Source organism: Corvus kubaryi, unplaced genomic scaffold (assembly GCF_017639235.1).
Source record: "Corvus kubaryi isolate FWS band 111438036 unplaced genomic scaffold, C.kubaryi_AGA036_p1.0 split1-37296, whole genome shotgun sequence".
NCBI lineage: Eukaryota > Metazoa > Chordata > Aves > Passeriformes > Corvidae > Corvus > Corvus kubaryi.
The window spans coordinates 5,319,733-5,343,618 of NW_024582075.1; the positions used below are offsets into that span (position 1 = coordinate 5,319,733).

At 38.7% G+C, this 23,886-nt stretch overlaps 1 protein-coding gene across 1 annotated transcript in view; it reads right to left on the minus strand.

The window, feature by feature from the left end:
* Positions 1–6,068: 6,068 nt before the first annotated feature.
* CEMIP2 (cell migration inducing hyaluronidase 2) overlaps positions 6,069–23,886 on the minus strand; it is a 51,605-nt gene continuing 33,787 nt past the window's right edge. Inside the window, exons 11-24 of the mRNA XM_042012689.1 lie at positions 23,536–23,664; positions 21,813–21,901; positions 19,804–19,935; positions 19,273–19,308; positions 18,426–18,581; positions 15,604–15,781; positions 14,903–15,118; positions 14,012–14,223; positions 13,298–13,483; positions 11,949–12,168; positions 11,246–11,344; positions 9,992–10,140; positions 9,185–9,291; positions 6,069–8,452 (exon numbers count right to left, since the gene is read on the minus strand). Coding sequence (XP_041868623.1) covers positions 8,256–8,452; positions 9,185–9,291; positions 9,992–10,140; positions 11,246–11,344; positions 11,949–12,168; positions 13,298–13,483; positions 14,012–14,223; positions 14,903–15,118; positions 15,604–15,781; positions 18,426–18,581; positions 19,273–19,308; positions 19,804–19,935; positions 21,813–21,901; positions 23,536–23,664 — 2,106 coding nt within the window. The 3' untranslated portion in view covers positions 6,069–8,255. The remainder of the gene's footprint in view (positions 8,453–9,184; positions 9,292–9,991; positions 10,141–11,245; positions 11,345–11,948; positions 12,169–13,297; positions 13,484–14,011; positions 14,224–14,902; positions 15,119–15,603; positions 15,782–18,425; positions 18,582–19,272; positions 19,309–19,803; positions 19,936–21,812; positions 21,902–23,535; positions 23,665–23,886) is intronic.

A 23,886-nucleotide genomic window follows, 5' to 3' on the forward strand; every position in this document is an offset into this window, starting at 1 on the left:
AAGGGGGGTTTTGTTTACTTTTTTTTTCTCTGAATCTTACTGGTGGGTTCTCTGCATGCAGTTGGGTTCATTAATTGTTCATGAAGAAGGTTCACAGGTCCAATATAAGAACTTGGTTTACAAGGAGTAGAAGTTAAAGCAAGAGTTAACAGACTACAAAAAGAAAAGCAGAATTAAACACTTGCTTAAGGTACAAATTGCCAAATTACTCCTGCAACAATTATGAACAAAACCCCACACTAGCATTCAAACACTTGTTGCTATGACCTTAACCTCACACAGCTGATTGTTCACAAGTTAAGCATTTATTGGATGACAAAAAAAATTACAAAGATGGCCAGGGTAATTACTGTAGTTAGAGATCAAGGATTTACCCGTACTTATATTGTTGCGTCTCTGCCTAGTGAGAGACTTCATCTTGCTCGGTACTTTCACTTTGCAGGCTGATTGTAGTACAGCCTCATTATTTTTGCATAACATTTCTGAACTCTTAATGTTTACAGTGAAGATACAGAGTGTTTGAATCTTTTAAGTCCATGACCAGAATTTGGTTAACCGTAGGTGTGGGTTCACATATTGGTTGCAGTGTATGTATAGTCACTTGTGTGAGAGAAAACAGGATTTTTACTCAAATTTACCATACACTGTGCTCGTAACAGAACATTTGCTTCCCTATTAAGCTCCGTATTGAGACTTTGTGCTCTGGGGCCCTCCAGCAGTGACCTTCCTTAACAACCTCAGTTCTAGACAATTTGTAATATCATTTACTCTTTCACAGCTCAGGCTTTCACAGGCAAACAGAGGAACTGTTTGCACACAAAAATATTTTTGTAATTTTTAGGATCTTCTTTGGAAAACAGCTTAATACAGTTGTTTACCCACTTAGGTATTAAACACGCATAAATCTAGAAATTGCAATTAACTTAGGACCGTTGTTATCTACTTATAAAATCAATAACAGTTAAACATATGCTTATTAGTGTGAACTTTATTTATTAGCTCCATTTTGGAAACTGAGCTTGTATGTCACTACTAACCATGATGTTATTTGTGTAGGACGGCCCAGGGTGGGAGCATGTGGGGGGTAAAGAGTGCAAAGTGACTGAAGTAAGAAAGTAATGAAGTGTAAGAAAAAACCACAACCAATTATTCCTGCAAAGAGGGGATATCAACATTTCTAAGCTTTATATTGACACTCATTCTAATTCCAACATCTGCACTGCAAAGTGTTTGATCTGGTTCATTCAACGTGATGGCTACAGAAAAATTCCAACCTACCCTGATTCACAGATTACAAAAGGGCCTGTTTGATGCTAAGCAAGCAACGCTGCACACGAAAATGGGGAGCGGAAATCAACATTTTTACACAAGTTCCAAGCTATTAATTCCTTCAGTTTGACACTGAGAAGCTGTGGAGTCTCCCTCACTTGAGATATTCCAGAACTGTCTAGACACAGTCCTGTGCCATGTGCTCTGGGACAGCCCTGCTCGAGCAGGGAGGCTGGACCACATGACCCACTGTGGTCCTTTCCAAGGCAACTGATTCTGTGATTCTGGGACACAGGCAGTGTCCCCACACCTGATGCCTATTTGCCAAAGATAATTCTATGCATCTCTTTGATTTTGAACATGTTGCAATGATGTGAGTCACAAGGAGCAGAGAATTTTATGACAGAAGTATATTTTGAGTGATGACTCTGTTTACAGTGTCATGAAGGAGTGTATTGGGTTGCTCAAGGAAGCACTGGCAAAGGTATCGGTAAAGCAGGTTTAATATAGAAGTGAAAGTGTGAAAGAGTTCATCGGCAAAGTTCACTCTATTATTTACTGGATAGTTAGACCACTCAGAAAAATCAGACTAAAATCTGAATCAATCGACCTAAAAATAAAATCCATTCTAAATTATATACGCAGAAGCTTGGGATGAGAAAAGGGTAAGGATGGGAAAGAGTAAGGATTAAAAGGAGTAAGGGAGATTTTCCTATCGAATAACAAGGTTCAGAGTAGATGCCCTTGCCAAAATGAGTCTTGGACTTGACCAAAGGTTTAGGCCTAAAGGGTTTAATGTCACTTAAACTTAACAGCACTCAACAGCACTCAATCAATAGCCTAACTTAAACAATTTGACAGATTATTCTGTAGAATTTACTACAAGCACAGCAGTAACTCCCTTACAGGTCAAACTTACAGATCTGAAGTACCAAAGCATCTAAGAGAGTATCATTCACAGCACATTTGCTATAGTGTATTCACCCTTGTATGCACACAGACCCAGAGGAGTATGTACAAGGTGTATAGCTGTGAAAAATTCCCTCCAAGTTCAGTGAAGTACTCACACGGGATGCCTTCACGCCTTCTCAAGGGGTGAAGGGTTGAGCTGTGAGGAGGTTGGGGTCACCGTTCGCTGTGATCCCCAAGTATTGTTCATGGGCTCCAAGAGGTGCCTGCTCCAAGGGAGATTCCTGGTGACAGCCCACAGTTGTCCAGGGGAGTTCAAAGGGTCCCACTGGACACCACTGTTTTTAGGGTCGCAAGAGAATTGGCTTCAGCCACAGTAATTTCCCACATCAGGGCCGAGGCCTATTGAGCATTTCTGAAGTCAGTGCAGCTCAAGGAGGCAGCAGGAGAGATGCGCCACCACAAAGAGACAGACTACATTCTGAAACTCAGAAAAGGGTGGGAAAACAGGACAGGTCCAACCCACTAAGAAACTTTGTAAATAGATTTAATGGAAAAGAAGGATTGACAGTTACCCAGAAAAATTTGCAGGCAGCAAAACTTTGGAAATACCAGAAATGGAAAACTCTGTGGGAAGGAGATGCTTAACCAGAGCAGCATTCCAGACCTTAAGGACTGGGAGGAAAGTGGCGAGGATCCCTACAAAGCAAAAAGAGAAAGGTGTGAATGGTTTATAGGGAAAAGAGACTGCAAACAATTTTTTTTATATCTTCATTTTCTTCCATGTTCAGCTATTTAAGCCTGATAAGGAGTTCTTACCATATGTTTGTCTGCTAGCTAGCAGAATCAACCCAGCAGTAATTGTGCATGCTGCTATGATTCACAGAATTATAGATACTCATATCTTCTAGCACTTTGAATTTCACTGTAGTGAAGGACAGAAAAATCTGGTATCAATAGATGAATGTTAAAGAGAAGAATGTAACCAAAACATGCTGCATGTGGAAATTCCTATTACACTACTAAAAAAGAAATTAAAAAGCAGAAATGTGCAATATATTCTACTGAGTGATGCTCATCATAGAATAGTTTTTCAGAAATAGAAATGAGACCACAGATAACTATAGTGTTGTCTGCTATTACTAAGAACATACACCAGTCATTTGCACCAGAGCTGGAGGAAAACTGTTAGATCATAGTTCACACCCTACAGATGGAATAAACCATCTTTTGCTGAAGAACTTCACAGATATTAAAAAGATGATATCATCTGAGATCCATCTCCAAAAGCTACCAATTACACAAAACACACCCTGAACTGACTTTAGTGTATCTGTTGAAAATGTCACTGGAAATGCTGCATGGAAAGAGACAGTTGTGTTTCCAGCTGCTTATAGAAGTTCTAGCAAAGAAATACCACTTCGTTTTTATTTTCCATTTAGAATAAACTATATATAAAGTCAGGTCTTTGTATGAACAATTCCTCAAAAAAAGACTATAAATTAGAACATTCATCTGTCGACTTATTCAACTTGGAAAAAGATGAAACAAAGAATTCACTTTCCAGGAAAGGCAATTAAGTCTGATTTGTACTTGAAAATACAACAGGAATCAAAGTTTAAAAGTTCGCCTTTAAGGGGAAAGTTTATACAGACTGATTACTTCGAAATTTCTCTGTGATCTGACCAAGCCAACTTCTCACTAGTGTATCAAACGTTACAGATACAAACCTTTCAAGAAAAGCAAAAGACTCTAAATTTTTTCATTATGGGTTAAGAGCACACGATGATGAATCAAAAAGGCTAGGCTAATCTCAGGAGATCTCGAGATTGCTCTCTCCCAGAATTCATAGATGGCTTGTGTTGGAAGGAACCTTAAAGATCATCCAGTTCCAGCTCCCCTGCCATGGGCAGGGACACCTTCCACTAGGCCAGGTTGGTCAGAGCCCCATCCAGCCTGGCCTTGAATACTTAGAGGGATGGGGCATCCAGAGAACTTTCAGCCTGTTCCAGTGCCTCACCACCCTCACAGTAAAGAGCTTCTTTCTAGTATCTGACCTGAAGCTACACTTTTTCAGTTTGAGGCCATTCCCCCTTGTCCTATCACTTCATGCCCTTATAAAAAGTCCCTCTCCAGCAATCCTGTACCTTCAGGTACTGGGAGGCGGTGGTAGTGGCTTCTCTCTCCAAAATTGTTCCTATTATATCCAAAAACTAATTTTAAATTTTTTTTTTCAGAATTTCATTATGTAAAAAATGTAGGAGGGGATGTCTACGACTTTCCAGTCACATCACTCCCAGTCGTGCAAGTCAATGATCAGACGAAGCCTTTTTTTTTTAATTTAGCAAGTTACAATTGTTAGTACAAATTTAATCTGCAAAATTGCAGTAGTCCCCGGCCATACAACTAAAAACCTCATGAATTTTCTCAAGTCAAAGGTGGCCTTACGTAATTCAATAGTGAGTATTATTTTAGAATTTGAACTAGCCCAAGACAGAGGCCAAAGAGATGGCATTAGGAAAGAAAATATGTTCGTGAACTCTAAGAAGGGTCAAAACCTTCCCATAAGTGTCAGAACAAGTATGACCAGAAGAGGTGGAAAAATAATGACTGTGTAAAGCTCACATTTTGAAGCAGAAAAGCTACTGCTTTTCACAGATTTTCTGGCACTAAAGTGACACCAGGATTACCGTAAACAAATACAACCATGACAAACCTTCTTAAGACCTTCATTGGCCAGCTACAGATCCAGATAGCATCAAACCCAGCTGACTGGGCTTTTCAGTCAGAGCTAGATGACTATCCTTAGATCTGCATCCTTCCTACACAAGGTGAAAAGGAGTTGAAGGGAAGCAGAGTAAATAATGGGACTTGCCCTGAACAGGAAGACTCATGCCCTGGGTCAGAAGTTATCTGGGGCCTCAGCTGTCACTGCTGTCCCACAACACACAAAATTAAGTCTGTGTTTTCCTAGGCATGTCCTTGCCATCATCCCGGCTCTTTGGGGGTGGGTCTCTCATCCCTCATATAGTGGATTTCCAGTGGTGCTTTTGGCCAGAGAGAGGGCCTTATTGACAGTACACTTGTTAGACTACCGGTTCCAAGTAATTTGTTTATTCTTTTGGGGTTTTTTTAAAAATTTCTTTACTGCAGGACGCGATCACTTGAGCAAGGAATGGAAATCAATGTGTATACAAAGCCTGAGCATAAAGAAGCAATTACAATGTCTTTTGGACTGGGTTTGGGGGCTCACAGAATTTCAGAGGTGAAGTGTCTGGCTCAGCCTTTGCAGGTTGTGAGGTTGAAAAGAGAGGCCAAGGTGCATCACTGGCTTTAATTGCCACAACCACAGCATCCCCTGGCTGGCAGTCACTGCTGGAGAGGGCCCAGGACACTTGCTGTCTCAAAGCAGGTCAGTTAAAGCTGCTCCTCGATAGCAAAACACTCCACAGGCGCTCCGGCAATCAATTCCAGCGCTTGACCACCTACTCCATAAAAACTTTCCTTCTGTTTTTGTGGAATTGTCTGCATTTCAATGTGTGCCCACAGCCTCTTCTTCCCTGCCACTGGGCACCACTGAGAACAGGCTGGCTTCATTTTCTTTACTCCCCCACCAGGTAGTTAAAGACGTGGACAGGATGCCCCTCAGTCAGTAACAATGCTGCACGCCTGGCTCCCCCGAGCTGAAATGACTCTAGATTCAGCAGCTCAGACAGGCTTTGAGATACCTGACTTTCAAGATAGGCCCATAACTTCAGTCACCATCAGTGTCTCCTTTCCAGTGTTGCTAACTTGTCTCTGAATGAAGAGTAGGTTTATACTCCCCAAACTTTACAAGTAAACTGGTGTTTGAAATAATGTAGTTTGCATTATTCACACAGCACACATTATAAAATTACTTGATCCAAGAACAGAAGACACCCAAAATTTTATTGCCTTGTCAGATGTACAAAATTTATTTATGCTATTTATCAAGTGTTTAAATTTACACAAAAGACAAACACTTCAACTTCAGGTCCAATTGTTCATCAGTAAGCCCTACATCAGAACACCCTTGACACTTCCAAGAACAATTTTTACAAGACGCTTAGAACAGCAGAACATCATAAATAATGGCCAACTTCACAAGCCTGAGGGTCACTATCTCATCACTGTTTCTCTGCTGAGTATAACCCACAGAATAGAGGAAGCCTTAAAGCCATTTTAATCCCCAAACACTATCACTACTGCACTCAGAGCATTTAAATCACACTGCCCTGCTTTAACACCACCAAACATTACATCTAGTTTTAAAGATTTATCACAGCTTCCCCTAACAAAATGACTTTTTTTTTTTAAAACATTACAAGAGAACTGTGCATCAGAACAACTGCAAAATACACAATCATCCATTTGGCTTGGTTTTACAATAAAAATAGTATCGGTCATTTATTTGCTAACTTCAACTCTTGTGTCTTACTCCTTACCCCTCCCTTCTCTACTTAGAAAACTACACTAGACCAGGCAGTTCAACTGTAGCACTGAGGTAGCATATTTTAATTGAACAGAGTAATATGTTTGATACTGTGCCTCCTCTCCTTTTAAAGCACAAAAAAAAATCCCCACAGTTTCTCAACATCTTTGGAGAAGAAGGCATATAGTTAATTTCCAACAGCCACTCTATTTTGAATTCAAAGCACAAAGCATCTCTGAATGGTGGACACATTATACCAGCTCGAATGAATGAGAACATATACAAGAAGAAGGAAATATGTCAGTTTTATTAGAACTAGGGTTACATTTTAGCCCTATGGCACCTATTGTTCCCTATTATGAAATGCATCTTTACAGTCCCTGAAATTTAATTTCAAAGATGAGGATCCTGAAAAAGGGCAGCTGTGCTGCTGTTCTGAATGATTTTCACATTATTCCCAGAAAGAGCCAAATAATTGCAACAAAACCAGATGAAATCAAACGGACCTAACATAAAGTCAATAGGAATTAACAACATGAGTATACTAAAAGAATCAAAGTTAAGGCAGAAGGTATGACTGAATGAACTGAGAGCACTTTCCATTTACTTAGAAGTTATAGCTGAGATAGCCTTAAAAATAATTAAAGAAAAACCGACACCCTCCCAAAACAAACAAACACAAAAACAAACAAAGAAACAAAAACACCAACAAAAAAAACCCAAACCAAAAAAAACCACCACTGCAAGAGTAGAAGCTTAATTTCCTAACAAATTGAGAATAACAGTAATTCAGCTTTGCCCTTCTGGGTAAAAGCTTTAAAAGACTAAGCTGAAGTCAAGCTGTACTCAAGACTGCAGCCTTAACTTCTAGACTGTTTATTAAAGCAACTCTTACACACACACCTGTGTATTTAGAGGGAATAATAAACAGTGATCCTAAAGAACAGTAGTAATTTCCTGCTCTGCATGCCATGCTTGTACACATAGGCTTGTAAAACTCTGCTGAATGGTACACAATCCTCACCTAGCCCCAGGCTGGATCTTTGAATTCCTCCCTCCATCTTTCACACAGGAAAGCAAAAATTTTTACTGCAGTTAAAATCCCTTGAGTTAGCTGCATGCATAGGGGAAATTGGGTTTTAACACACTGGAAAGCAGACTGAGAATGTAACCAAGCTGACTGATAAATAAACTCCTAAGGAAACACCTAAACAGCTGAGGGAAAAATGCACAAGCTATAATGACCAATTCAAGCTGTTTATGAAGGCATTGAAGTTAATCTTTCAAGTAACCCATAACGCACTCAAACACCTGTTATTAAAAACTTAAGGCTTTTATGAATACCCTCTTACATATAAAAGGAGTATTAAACAGAAGGAACTTGTTTACAGTAAATACAAACATCTGAAAAATCTCTGAAACCTGTTTATACAAATACTAATAAATTCTTTAATATTTTGTACAACTAGAAGGTGCACAGATTGGCATTCAAGCAGTCAATGCTGGCAAACATCTGTCAGACAACAACATGATTTACTTGGATAACAATATAGTTTAAAATGCCATAAATTAAAAAATAAGTTAGTTCACATTTTTTCCCCAGATTTTATGTACATCTTAGTCTTTAATGAGATCGTGTAGCCTTCTTCAGAAGCTCGAGGTCTTTCTGACGGCTTTTGATTGCTCTGGCACAGCCATACTCTTCCAGTTGCAAAGGGATATACTTCTCTATCTGAACGAGCCCATGCCCAGCAGGACTGGTCAACAGCTTAATCCAGGATGGCTTAATGTTTCCTCTGAAGCCCAGAAAGGCCAAGCTTCCTGTGACAAAAACAGCTCAGCATTACCAAACCAAGCTCACTGCAGCACAATACAGGACTGGCTAGGTAGGAAAAGGCATGCTCCTCTGAAATTCCTTCCCCCACATTATTCAGGACATTAATTCACACTCAGCTTCACATGCACCTCACAAGGAAATAATGTTTTGCAATTTCCTTTTTCAATATTTAGTATTAAATTCCCTGAAATCTTAATTTGAAAACACAGCTAATTGGACAGTTATAAAACCTGCTTTCTCAGACAACTTGTGCCATCACTCTAAACAGATGAGAGGTATCCCATCTGACCTATAAACTCATAATCCCTCAAAATACCAATAGCTTCTCATTTCTAGTTTCAAGTATTTTTAGAACAGGAAATACAAGGAAGGCACAGGATATTGCTTAAAGATAGATTTTCTGACTGAGGCACAACATACAGGCTTTAGGAAAAAAAGCCTGGGACTCTTTTTGTGTGATCCATAGGCACAAAGAACTGCTCGTTACTTCTGTTTGCAACAAGCTTCACACAATGGGGTGAAGGGGTTTTCTGCCCCATCTGCTGAAGAGCTGCCCACCTCCTCTCTCAACAAGAGCTGACACACAGCAGCCACACTAGCGCAAACTGGCAACCACCCACCACCAGCTGCATCCTTCTCACACACCCCATGAGAAACCCACACGCCAACACAAAGACCAAGGTGGTGCCAAAGAAATGTGCAACATTTCCACCAACCATTGCTCTGAAGGTAAGGTGGTTTCACCATCCCCAGGGACATTAAGGCTTCTGCTAAATTATTAGGAATTGCTACATCACCTCTTGTGCTCAGCAGAATGATAGACCTGCAACAGGAACAGTAAAGACACAGCACTTGTTATAAACACATTTTTTTAATATTCTGCTACATGCCTTTACAGCTAGCTGTCCTTGTAGTCCAATTCCTTACGAGTACTTATGACATGGAAATAGTCAACCCTTTCTGAAAGCAGTACTTAGAATTTCTTAGTTTTAACCTGACTTTAACTTCAAAATCATTGGAAAGTGTTATTTAAACACAGTCTAATATTTTGAATCAAAAAAATCAAGTTTAGATATTGATACAAAATTAGAAATTTAAAATGCTGATTTTTTTTCTGACACTAACTTTCTATCTTTATTTAGCGATTAAAGAATTTTCTCCCTACAGGGAGAGAATAGTATATAATCTTTCACATAGTCCTTGACAGTGTCCTTATTAAACAAAAAGTTATTCTTGTTTTAAGCAGTGTTATTACATGACGTTTTCTTAAAGGAAATTATTTTTGAGAAAAAAGGCAACACCATAAAATTTTAAGTGTGAAAAATCTGCTTAATTTTCTTAAATAAGGCTAAACTATCCAATAAATTGCTCCTATGTTTCTCCTTTTGCCTCAACTTAGACATGTGTTTTGTTCACTTTCAGTGCTCATGTACCATTATCTATTCATCATTATCTAAATCCTTGTCAGAGAGCAGAGCTACAGCCTGCAGGACATACTGGAAATGAATGGTCATTGCACATACCTTTGTGGAATTCCAGATTTTAAATATCCATCTACACGTCTAATGTCTACTCCAGAAAATAATTTGTTTCCCAGCACTGTGCCAGTGCAGGCATCCACCACAATAGTAAGTATTCCATTATCTTTGAAGGAAAACATGGTATCATTGACCTGAATAGGAAGAAAAAAGAGAGAGAAAAGGAAGTTAATATGAAGCAAACAGCAATTCTACTGCACTCAGTGTTAATCTTATCCTAGTCTAGACACAGTAATTTCCTTATAAATACTTGCTTCTCTCTACCATCTCTTCAATTTTCCCTTTGAAAGGAGACTGCTTAATGGGACTTCGGAAATTGCATGGGAGTCTTAAGTCTGTAGCTTCTATAGGAATATTGCACCTTCCAGCTGACTTACTACCTGCCTCATTCATTGCTCCTGCTTTGGGAAGCTAAAATTCAGATACTGAACGCCCTTGACAATAATACAGTTAATTGATTCCTGCAGCAGGCTAGCTCCAGCCCAGTCTCTTCCCACTGAGTGCTCTTACTGCTTTGGATATGGCACACACATTCCTGGAGAAGTTTGCAGCTGCAAAGGTTAAGCTGCTCATGTGTCATGATAACTGAAGGTTCAGTCAGGCCATCAGTGCCACTGCAGAATGTGAGGCATGTGCAGACCAAGCTCTGTGGTGTGAGGGTGTCTGCAAATGTTATTTCACCATCATGTGCAAGTCTACTTCAGCATCTGAATGGAAAAGCGAACTAAACTACTTTTTATACAGTATCACATCACTGGGCTTATCTGGGCCACATCAGAACAAATACAGAAATCTACTGACTCTTTAGTAATAGCCACTTAGAGGACTTTAGCAAAGCTTAATGGCTTGTGTGACCCATCCCATTAAGTTGCTAATCTGTTTGCACAAGGACAATTTCAATGAAATGGATTTAACTAACAAATTGGTTATGTGTTCTGTTTATTTCCAAAACCAGCCATAACTGTATACCAACACAGATTAAACATGAAACTGAACATTTTAAACTCTAAAGGGAACATTTTTCTCTTCAGCAGGTAGGATTCAAATACAAAAATGGAGCTTTGAAGCCTCACTTTCCAAAGTTGAAACACCAGCTTTTTGACTTTGTTTTTTAAACAATGAACCAATCTTTTCATTCAAGTGAAGAAAACTGAGGTCTGCATTATGTAGAGCTGTACATCTGTTATAATACAAACTGCTATGGTGATATTTAAGAAGAAAATCATAAAGAATACTTACATATATAAATGCTTGCTGACCTTTGCTTGACTCTTTTTCATCAGATGAATTAATCTGCACAAGGAGGTAGTTTTTGTGAGGATCACTGGTGAATACCATCTGGATATCAAACAAAAAAGTTAAGTACACATACTGATGTTTCTTCAACACTTTATCATGCCAGTTTACAACAGACAGCCCGTGCTCCAAAGCAAATGTATCCATTTGTCAGCAGCATTATTTATGGTACTAGTAATCCTAATAAATATAATGATACATAGTGCAACCTATTTCATCCCATAATTTCAATATTTTTCTCAGTTTGTATAGCTGCAACAATTTAAAGTTCATGCTAATAAGCAAAGATTCAAACAGAAAGAAGGCTGGCCATCTAGATCACTGCAGCAAAGCTCTCCATGTGGCACAGACAATACTGCAGTGCAAGACACCAATCCACCTACGTCCCTTTTCTGTAGACTTGGAGCAAGAGTTGAACAAAAGAAGAAAAAAACCCCTGAAACCTTTGTGCTACAGAAAGGACCTCAAGCCTTCAAGGAGTCCAAGAAGATAACAAGCAAATTAAAAGATTAAATTAAGCAAGATTAACCACTGCAAATTGCTAAGTGCAGTATTCTGTGCTGAAAGACTGAAATTTGGACTTGAATTGAGTAGACAGCATCACCAATTTAACAGTTCATGAAAGTTTCTGCTTATTTTATTTTACCTGAGTTGTGCCACATTTTTTACATGGTACAGTAGTTTTTTCTGGCATCTGCTTTATGACGGCTGGTACTTGGTAGTACTTTGGGTAAGCTTTTGCCATGCAATTACTTATCCCTTTTGATGAATCTTTGGTCACAATCTTGATCCTTTCACATCCCTGAGATGAGCAATAACTGTGACCATCCCTATTATATTTGGCTTGAAGAAATAAAAATAGTAATCTACACAGAAAGGGGAAAAATAATACAAATTAACCGGTGAAATACAGGTATTTATATTCAATCTTAACAGTTGTAGTTCATGATTTTCAGAAGCAGAGAAACCACAGTTTTCACTTCTGTACTACTATCTAAATGTTTCAAAGTATTTACAGTTTACTAGAGTTATCTAAAATTCCCCACAATTAAAGGAGACATCAATATAAATGCAGATGCTTTGCAGAGAAGAACCAGTCCTCAGATCAGTGGCTTGCAGGAAACAAAAACCAAATTGCAGAGCACAAATTTTTTCCTTGATCACAGATCTTTGCAGACACACAGCAGAAATACTCAGTTTCACCCAGCAGCACTGGAGAATACAGTTGTGCTGCTTCAAATGCCTGGAAATGCAATTTAGGGTGTTGTGTTCAATAATGTTCACAGAAGACTGGTAGTTCTTCTATTACATATTAGACTGTTATCAGAGCAGCTCTTACACAAAGCAATATAAATGTTCAAAACATTCATTTGTGTATTTATTACAGACAGGCACAGCAGCAGGTAATGGAACAAAATAAATAAGAGAACAAATTATAAATTTAGAAGCAACATTTGCAAAACACACAAGTGATGTACATAGGACTTAACTTATTCAAAGTTGACTTTATCTGAAACCTCTCAGAAGGGTCTTAGTGACCTCTGTCAGAAGTACTTCTGAAAGAGAGACTAGGACTTTTGAATTCTTTTGAGACAGCTGAAAACAGATTAGGATTTTCAGAAATATAATTTTTAAATGTTGGAAGATAAAGCTTCTTGGAAATTTTTAGAATTTTTAGTTTAACAAGAAAATACACATTTTCTCTGAAGACTAAGAAATTAAATCCTAAAAGGCAGCACACAGATACTGTATTTTCCCCAGACATAGGGTAGGAAATATCTTTGGCAACTGTGGTGCTCTTGAAAAGTATTTCAATGACAACCACAGTACTTTGGAGATTTAAAGACACATAAACATTCTTCCAAAGGGTTTTGGGGTCCTTCTCAACAGCTTTCCTCTTATGCAGGTGTCTCAACCAGCTACTTTTAACATTATAAAACTGGACATTTCAAGGTTAAACAACATCTTCCAGTAGAGTCAAATTACAAGAATTACCCAGTACTGTTGTCAAAGTAAAACCTCTTGTCTGATCGATTCTTTTCAAGCTCCATCATCGAAGATACAGGCGTGTAGCGCTCCACCTTGCTTGACAGAGCAGATGACCGCCTTTGAAAGGCTTCCAATACTATAAGAAAATCTGTCTTTGGTTGGTAACAAAGACCAACACGAATCCAGTCATTCCTAAAACCAAAATAAAATGTATGAGTCCTCGTACGAACAGTTTAGGTGTCAATACAGAGCAAACAGATTGCTCCAAGAAAAAGAAACAGGAACACAAAAAGCTCCTAAATCCCCAACCAGATGATTGAATCTGCACAGACTTTCATTAAACACTTTTGTAACTCTGATTCTCTCAGGATATATCTGATTATATACTTCAGAGATATTTAATAAGTTTATCTGCCAACAAAATCAGGTATGATAAGCTATTCAACTGCAATTCTGCAAACTTTACTATTTGTACATTTTCTTCTCCAAAGGTGTTTGCTTAAAGACAATGTACTGGACAAGTGTTTAACTTCAGGCGCAGGTCTATTCATACTTAGTATCTGTAATTACTTTTCATACTTTAGTATTTGTAATTATGAAAAAAATCCCAAACCCAAGCTCTGGTCTTCCAGATGGCTGCAAACTCATGCACAGTAATTCTGTAGGACATAACTTCAGTACTGCCTTATTGATCAAAGCCACAAAAGAAAGTAAACATACTTGTTGAAGTTAATGAGATATAGATATGTGACATTTGGAGCTCTTCCATTCCAATGTATTGTATAGCCCTTTTGGAGCATCACTACTGGCTGGTATTGCTGAAAGGCAGCTGCTCTCTGATTAATACCTCGAAGAACCATGGGATTGCCTGGATACTCATCTCGGACAATAGTCATGGAAAGATTCTGTCCATTCCAGGTTTGGACATAAACCTACATGATATTAAAGAGGGTGACAAGAGGTAGATTTGGTCTCTTTGCAAAAGAAAATGAAATAGTGAAGCACAGTCAGTACGTTATTAACCAAAATGCTGTAATTTGAGGTTCTGAGTTATGTAGTACACAGATCTCTCCTGAATAAAAGTACTATCTAAAAAACTATTATAAATTTTTCCCATTTTACAGACCAAAAAAGGTATGTAGGAGAAAAAAAAGAATCAGCTATGACACTTGGCCACACAGAACAGGAACCAGAATGGGAATCAAGCCTGTAAGACTTGTATTCAGAAGGCAGTATTTAACAGCTCCAGGAAACAAAACAACAAACCAAACCCCTTAAAATCCACTCTGTGAAAAAAAAGGAGACAGAACTTGAGTGGAAGAAGACACCTTCAATGCAAAAATGTTTTAGCAGATACTGCTGCAACATAGAACTCTTGGCAAACATACATGTTTATATTTATCTTGCAGCACCTAATACTGTATCCTGAGTCTGCTGAGAGGAAGCATGATACATACACAACTGGCTGAAAAGTGTAATATTAATAAAAGCATTTTTAAAAGGCAAAAAATTTTGAAATCTGAACACAGGTAATTTTGTATTTCTTACACTACCTGACTCTGCAAAGAGTTCATATTATAGATTTGCCCCAACAAAGCCAAAAGTACTAGCCTGTGCATAGTTCCCACTGCAAACCACTCCACTCCATTCTGTGATATTAATGCATTTGGGGTGTTGAATCAAGTAATTATCCATTCGGCCCACATAGGTATCTCTGTAGTCAGTCACTGAACCATCTAGATCATGAAATATTGAGTTCTTGTCACCATCCAGATCTCCTTCTTCAAACCAGGGACCAGGCTTTCCAAAGAAGGCTTTCAAAGAAACCTGACAACAACAGTAAAATTTTTTTTTTTCCCCAGGTGAAACACAGACTAACGTTTGTACATTTGCAGAAAAACAGAAATTTGACAAAGCTGATTAAAAACTTCAAGGCAAAGATAGCAGAATCTTGCAAAACAGACATGCTGGGTAATGGCTCAGGTAGTAGGCTCAGACTACCTCTTGCTTCTGAACAGTGTTAGTATTTACTGCATGAAATTAATTACTAAGGTTGTACCAAACTTTAAAAAAATTTCCTTTCAGCTTTACCGCAAGCCATGAATCATTTATTGTAACATATCCTACACCTCTCTTTGTACTGGCTTTTTGCTCAGGAGACAAAGGATACACTCTGGGTGAACTCCAGCCAGGATAAAAACTCTGGAGTAGGTATGCATAGAAAGGATGACCTACAGCTCTTGTCTGTGTATGTTAAATACAAGAAAAGAAAACCATTTACAAGGCTTAAGGGAAACTTGTAATAAACTTACGTTTGGACCAAACTTCACAAGAGAAATGTTATTTTTTGGAGTCATCTGCCATGGATTTTTCATCAAGAATCCAACTGCACTGGTAAATCTATCTGGAGTTGGCACAAAGTTTTTGAATGTGCACTTGGTAAGGTGAATAGGTCCATCATAAATCTGAAAGCCTCTGACTGGAAATGTCCTGTTGATGCAAGCAAATATTTATACCATCCTGTAACAAAACGCATGATATGCTTGAATCTGTGTCAAATACATTTCCTCTCAGAGAAATCAAGAAAGCAACAATTAGAGAACGACTCGCAAGATAGATTTTAGTAAAGGAAATATGGCTTCTGCGCTTCTCTAATGAGTCAAAAAATCCCCCACTCTTAAATTTTCCTGTTAGCAGAGATATCACTGGCCATTCACAAATGTGCCCCTTTTCCAATATGAGAAATACAGCAGAAAAGTAATACCACCTACTCTTTGATTGATCACAGCAACTGGAAGTGACTGTAGACTGGAGGAAAGCAAACATCACTTCTAACTTGAGGAAGAAGGAACCCAGAGAAGAAGGAAGAAGGAACCCAGAGAATGGCATGCTGGTAAGGCTTAGCTTGACCCCCAGGAAGATTATGGAGCAGCTAATCCTAGAAACCACTTACAGGTGCCTGAATGACTGGAAAGTCATCAGGAATAATCAGCATGGATTCACCAAGGAGAAGCTGATAAACTTCTGTGATGAAATGACTGGCCTGGTAGCTTGAGGGGAGAGCAGTGGACACAGTGTACCAAAACTGCAGTTACAGACTTTTGACACTGTGTCCCATACGATCCTCATGAAGTATGGGCTGGATGAGAGAACAAATAGCTGGGCCCAGAAGGTGATGGCATAGTCTCCTTGGAGACCAGTAACTGGTGATGTACCCCAGGGGTCAATACTGAGTCCAGTCTTGTTCATTACCTTCACTAGTGATCTGAATGATTAGGCCAAGTATAGTCTGTGGGCCAAGTTTGCAGAGGGCACAAAACTGAGTGAAGCAGCTGATGCACCAGAGGGTTGTGCCAACATCCAGACAGACCCTGACAGGCTGGAGAAATGGGCAGATGGGAACCTCATGAAGTTTAACATGGGGAAATGCAAGGCCTTGCACATTGGGAGCAACAACCCTTTATGTCAGTGAAAATGACCTACGGGTCCCAGCGGAAACCAAATTAACCGTAAGCCAAACAATGTGCCTTTGCCACAAAGAGGCAAAAGGTATCCACGGCTGCACTGTGAGAAGTGTTACCAGCAAATTCAGGGGAGTGATACCGTTTTTTTCAGCATTGGTGAAGCAACAGCTAGAGTGGTTGTCCCCAGTACAAGGCAGATACGGAGATACTGGAGAGTGCAGCAAAGGGCCACAAAGACAATTAAGTCCCAGGAGCATCTCTCATGGGAAGAAACACTTGGAGACATGTTCAACTGGGAGCAGAAAAGGCTCAGGCAGGAATCTCAATGTATAGCATCGTCTGAAGGGAGGGTGCCAAGAAGATGGAGCCAGGCTATTCCCAGTGACAAGACCAGGAGCTATGGGCACAAGATGAAACACAGGAAGTCCCTGCTAAACATCAGGAGAAACTTTTTCACTGAGAGGGTGACTGAGCACTGGCACAAATTGCCCAGGGAAGTTGTGGAGAATCCATCCTTGAAGATATAGTAAAGACACTTGAATGTGGTTTTGGAACATGAGCACTAGGTGACATTTCTTGAACAGGGGATTTGGACAAGATGACCTCCAGAGGCCCCTTCCAACCTCAGTGGTTCTGTGATTCCACTCAACAAGACTGAGTACCTCATATCACCACCACATTAACTTCTCCCCTTTAAATGGCTAAACAGCAAAAAGCTAGGGTGCCCTGGGCCCACTTCACCCTTTGTCCTACTTGGCCAAGGATGTGAGGGGCCAGAGCTTGGAGCCATGTGGGCATGGCCAATACACTGCGCTACTTGATACCATGTTACATCATGGCTAGAAGAAGGAGGTGGGGGGAAAAGGACTCTCTCTCTCATTTCCTCAAGGGAGAGTGCTCCTTTTCCAGGGAAGCAGTGGAGTAACACTTTGTCCGCTGGGAGAAACCTGTTGGGTGCTGATGGTCTGTTGGCCATTTTGTTCCTTGTCTTGGGGGGCCACCCAGTGCCAGGTTGAGTGGTAAGCATTCTTTTAATACATAAATCACCTTCCTTCTGTATACTTTTGCTATTAATATTGTTGCTATTTCTCTTCATTTCCTTAACCTCATTGTTTCCAGTAAACTGTTCTTATCTCAGCTCGAGATCTCTGCCTTTTGTCTTTCTCACCCGTGGAGGTGGGGAAAGGGGAGTGGCTGCATGAGGCTCAATTTCCAGCTGGGCTTAAACCAAAAGTCTTCTTTCCTATCCTGTGGCAAGAGTAGGACTTGGTACTATGTTAAACAAGCATCAGTGTAAGTCAAAGAGAAATGAGAAGAATCATGGTCACAAATTGTGATTTGTCACAGACAGACTGCAGTCTATAGTCCCAAACTGACCTTTGAAATTCTTTTACCTGAAAGCTCTCTTCCAGACCCAAATATCTTTTAAGACTAAGGTTTCATTTAAGTAGGAAAATTTAAATTGCTACAGAATAGTAACCTGTGGAAGCATCAGATGAACCTGCCTCAGCAAAGGTGAGAGTGACACAGCTGCACACATAGCATTAAAAAAAAAGATAGCATCACTTTCAATGGAGTCTTAATCTCTCACAGCTCAACCATGAAGTCTTTACATCTGATACAGAGAGTATTTCTTGTATTTCTACTCCCTTCATTCATGACATACTTACCGATTTCTAGGCAGAGTGCGTGTCTTGTTGTCTATTCCTCCAGTTCCCACATATTTATTTTGTCCACCTTGAAACCCGTAATTCTTGCTCTCCCCTATGAACAGAGACTCTGATACCTCCTGGCTGGCACCTTCATCATTTGGGAAGCTCCCATCACTATCAAAGCAACATCAGAGATAAGTCTTTAGCCACAACTCTCCAGCAGATGGTAATACCAAGGCTACTTTTACTTCTCTAAGAGTCTTCCTCAAGCAAAGCAGTATAGACTTCATGTACAATACACAAATAAGATTTAATCATTAACATTAATAGAGGCTAACTCCTTGAAATGTTCAGCAGAGCCAAACATTAAAATTTCTAACTCCCGTTGTAGTGCAGCACTTTTTTATTTACAGCCCACTTTTGCAATCTTAGAACCAGTTTGTCATAATCTAAATAGCAGCAATTTTAGCTCACTACCCAAGTTACTTGATATTTTCATTAGAAAAAGGCCTTACCCCAGCTAAATGCTCACCCCCTTTCTTTTCCATTACTCACTTTCAGCTGGAAAATAAAATACTGCCCAAGGAATCATGCACTACCAAGAATACCTGGATAAATATAGCCTTTCTGGTAAAGAGGCAGCAAACTGTGGTGTAAGCCAAGCACAGGTTGAACTAAAGTGGAAACTTTGGCAGCTGTGCCAGTTTACAGCCTCTATAACATCATCTGCATGACTGGAAATACAACCTGGCCCCAAACCGAAACTGCAGCCTTATGAAAGTATTTATATTAATTTGAATAAATACATGTAGATTTTCTAAGCTTCTAAGCAAGGAAACACAGAAACTATTAACAAAGTACTCACCTAGCAAATGTCAAACCTATTCCATTGTCTGCAAACCTACAAGAGAGCCCAAAGCATCAGTTGTTTTTTCTGAATTATCCTACAATTGGCTAATATAAGAGCACATCCTGCTATGCATTGAAAAAAGCTTGACTTTTTCTATTAATGGAACTTACAACCACCACACACTTAACTTTTCTAAAAGCATTGTTGTAATTAAGTGTTAAGTAATTAAATAATTTTCTACACATTTTAAGCAGGACTTGAGAGCTTCAGGGAGACAACAGAAATCCCAGTCTGAATTGACTATCTTTACCAACTCTTAGGCTTCTTTTTACTACAGTTGTTTTTTTGCTGTTTAAGGCAGGTTCTCATCTAATCACATATAAACTTATTTGAAGTAATAGGATGGTATGAAAGCTGGTCATGATATTGAGAAGTTCCTCAAGTTAACCATCAACCCTCTCCTACAACCCTGTTCTAACGTCCTTTCATAAACAAAGCTTCGGGGAAAACTTAACAGCATGCAGCTGTTTGCTTCCGAATACCTACCCAGAGTTTTGAATGAGGATATCCCCTCCCCTGACCCAGGCCCCATGATCATTGTTTTTGAAAGAGATTAATCTGTCAATCAGAGCAGCAACTCGGGGCTTTTCAGGGTCTGCATCTTGATGAGGTCGAAACCTGGGAAAGATAAACACTCAGTACAAGAAAACTTTTTATTTTACATGTGCCATATATGTTGCTCTGAGTAAGCCTGCAAGATAAACACTCATCTGATGGGCAAATTCCACTCTGTTTCATGTTTGGAATGAAAGAAGCTAAAATCAGGTACAGGTCTGGCTCTCTATTACTAGAAAATCACTAGTCTTTGGGATATAATGAAGCAGGAACCTGAAACTTCTCTTTTCCAGTAACTCTCACAGGCTCTTGCTCAGTCTCCCTAAGTTTCTTTAGCTGCCTTTAGCCTCCCTTTATCCCATTTTTCTTTTTGCCCTCCCCACTTGTACTGAAGCATTAATGTAAAAGTTTGATGAAGGGAATTAAAAGCTCCTTGGAAGGACACACAGGGCTGACATTAGTTACGCAAGCACAGTCTGGACATTTGTATAACTGGTTCTTCAAATGTTTCAAACTCTTCTGACATACAGGAGTGCTTCCTCTTTAGGCATGCCTGAGACTTTTTTTTTAATTGAATTGCAACAAAGATGGTCTTGTACAGTAAATTATGACTGGAATCTAGTTTACATAGTAGGAAGAAACAGTCTGATTAAGAACTGGTGACATTTTCAACTTCATTGTCCCCAAGACCCCAGAGAAAAAAGTAATACATTTAAAAAAATTGCAAACAAGCATTTTGAGTGGGTAAAGATGTCTGCTGCCCCAATCATATAAAATGTTTTTGTTCAGATTTGGATCTGCCCCCTCCCCATCCAAGGGAGAAAGGGAAAGTAGGTAAATATTAGGTTTTGATAGTCTCAGTCTTCTCAATTAACACTTAAACCCCTCCAGTCTGGTTCCATGTACAATGATTAGGGGCGTCACGTAGTTATGCAGTGCCTCATTCCTTTTGCTTCTGCTATGAAACACAACCCCATCTCATGCACTGAGTTTCTTGCATCCTCAACACACTACAGGCTCTCAGAGGGCATTTTGACCCTCTCAAGTTCCTCTTGACTACTTGTAATGACTGAGGTAAACCACAAGGGTTATATGGGCTTTCTGTCAAAACACAGAACTAGCAGGTTCATTTCCAAATTATGAAGTATTGAGCATCATCAAAATTTGGAACTTTCCTCTTTCCATCTGCAGCAGTCACTTAACTGTCCTTGTCCTAAACACAGGTCAGTTGAAAATAAAGATAATCCTATGACCCATATTTTCAGTGCTAATGCTTAGTTGACACAATAAAATATTGACAGATAGAGTTATCCAATGCTTTCATTTAACCACTATCCCAGGCTATTTTATTTGAAGCTCAGGACAAGACTAACCAGGCACAGTCTAACCTGGAACTTTCCTAGACTCTCCATTACTTTCTCTCACTTTGTAAACTAAAGAAAATGTGGTTGATTGTACCACCTCTGCAAAGAGCCTCCAGTAGAACTGTACCACAGAGCTATGACTTCCAAGTCTAGAAGGAAAGGCAGAAACATTCAGCAGTAGGAAAGGCGAGTGGATGGATTACTGAAGCCTTTTTCTAACCATTAGCTAAAACTGAGTCATAAATCAGAAGATCATGTTTTAAAGGATTCTTTTCCTATTAGCAGGAAGTCCAGAAAACATTTTAAGCATGACAGTAGAGTATGTTTAGAACAATGTCTTCTAAGAGGATGAAAACCATCCTGAGCAAAAGCTCAGAAGAAACCCAAATCCTTTAAGAGACACCATCTCTGTTGTTTCCAAAACAGATGAATAAATAAGGGAAAAGAACATATATGAACTTACTATTTGGGTATAATTTATAAATTATTTTATTGCTTTAAAAGGGTTTTTCCCCATATGAGAGCAGTCTCAAAACTTTGTCATTTTTCACTCATTTGAAAGAAAATATCCTTTACCTTGCATTGTTGTCCAAACAAAGATATTCTCTGGGATCATCAGCACTGGCATTAGTTGTTTTAACACCCTTATCAAGGAACAAACCAGCCTGAAATAAGCAAGGAAAGAAAATTCATACTATCCAAAACTAAAGATAGAGTAAACATGAAATTTTTAAAATTTAAGCTTTGCATTCCATACATATTAGAAACTCTTAGATCTTTCAGTTTGGCTTTAACTGGGATATTGTCTAAGGGAAAACTAGCTGATTAATATAATAAACCAGTCTGTGCTAAAAGGAAAGGAATTATCTGTGATTAAAAAAAAAAAAAAAGAAAATGATCAAAGTTCACTTCTAATTTCTTTCACAACATCTATTTAAGGTTTTCCATTTATTACCAGATGCTGTTCTGGAAAATCTGGAAGCCAATCTTGTGGCGAAATCAAATTATTCTCATAAATGAAAATAAATAAATAAAGGAAAACTCAAAACCCACTGTGAAAAAGCCTTTGTATTTCACTTTAAAACTAAACTACCTGTAATACTAAAGATTATTCTGGTCCAAGCAGTCACAAGCTTGAAACTCAATAATCCAGTATGAAATAAATTACTTGAGAAAATAATAGCATGAGGAAGCATTTGGGCTCTTTTACCTGAATTATATACAAATACTTACACTACTTTCACCTCTGATCCAAATTATGATTATAATTGAGTCTTACACACAAGCAGATTCTCAGACCTGCTGGTGGAGTTCTCTTTCAACACGGAGTTTTAGCACACAAACTGCTACCCTTGTTTAAAGATGATACTAGCTGAAACTCTTTTCTTCACAATGCACTTCCCTATTCAGTATGTTTTAATTCCAATCTGAAAAAAATGCCCTACGGTCTCAAACACACTGTTAACACAGCTTCCATAAAACATTGCATCACTTCTTGGTATCCCAGACAACCAACTGTCAAGCAACATCGGTTCCACTTGGCAAAAAAAAATCCAATAATGATTCTATGAGGTTTCATTAAACTGTGAGACTCTCCTGCAGCAACCAACCACAAATAAGTACTTATTTAGAGTTAGGTGGCTTTGTAAATGTCATTGTATTTATATATACACACAGCAGCTAGATTCCAAATGAAATACTTTAAGGACTTCAGCTGAAGTGAAACTTCAGCTGAGATGTGGAAAAGATTTGAAATTCATACTAACAAAACACTCCTCAATGACTGTAGGCTGAGAACTCCATAAGATAACTGTTGCAAATAACTGAGCTCCTGAAGGCAATATTGAAGCTTAATCTCTAGCCAGAGACTGCGTCACCATGTGCAAACACCTGAGTTACTATACACTGGAGACTCAGAAAAAGAAGTTGGAGCTACTGTAGCAAGCTATTAGATGAATCCTTACTATAATAAACTTTGATTCTTCAAGGATCAGCTTTCTTCAGAGTAGGAAACAAAGCTATAAAGAATAGCATCTGAAATGCTACTTCAGAGAAAAAGTATTTTATTAGAAGTATTAATTGATTTTAGTTGTTTGTATCTTACAAGGATCTGAAACAGCGAATACTCAAAATGCAACTAGAAAATACACCCACACTGATTATAAATTGTTCTACAGTAAAGTTCAAACACAGCACAAACTCTCTCCTAATCAGCTTAAAATGCAAACAGACAAGTTCTAATATAGAATACTGAGAAATAAAAACTTCACTTTTTTTTTTAAATAACATACTACATTACCTTAAAATTAGAATGAACCCTGTTGTTATAGAAGATTCCTAGAGGTGTAAGCTCTGATTTGGTTTCAATGGCTAAACTATGAGAATCTCCTGTAGCAACCCTGTGGAACAAATACCATATTCCAGCATCCTGCAAGAGAGCAGAGAATAATATTACTTGTAAGTGATTCTGATACTACTATTGGTGCTGATACATCTATGCACAGAAAAAGTGTACAATAAGTTGAACTTGGTATTTTCAGTAAAGAAGCAAATAAAAACATAGCCCAATAGAAGTGCACCCAATGGAACATATATTTTTAAAATAAAGTCTCCAAACAACTATTTAATCAGTGAAAAAGTGGGATTTTGC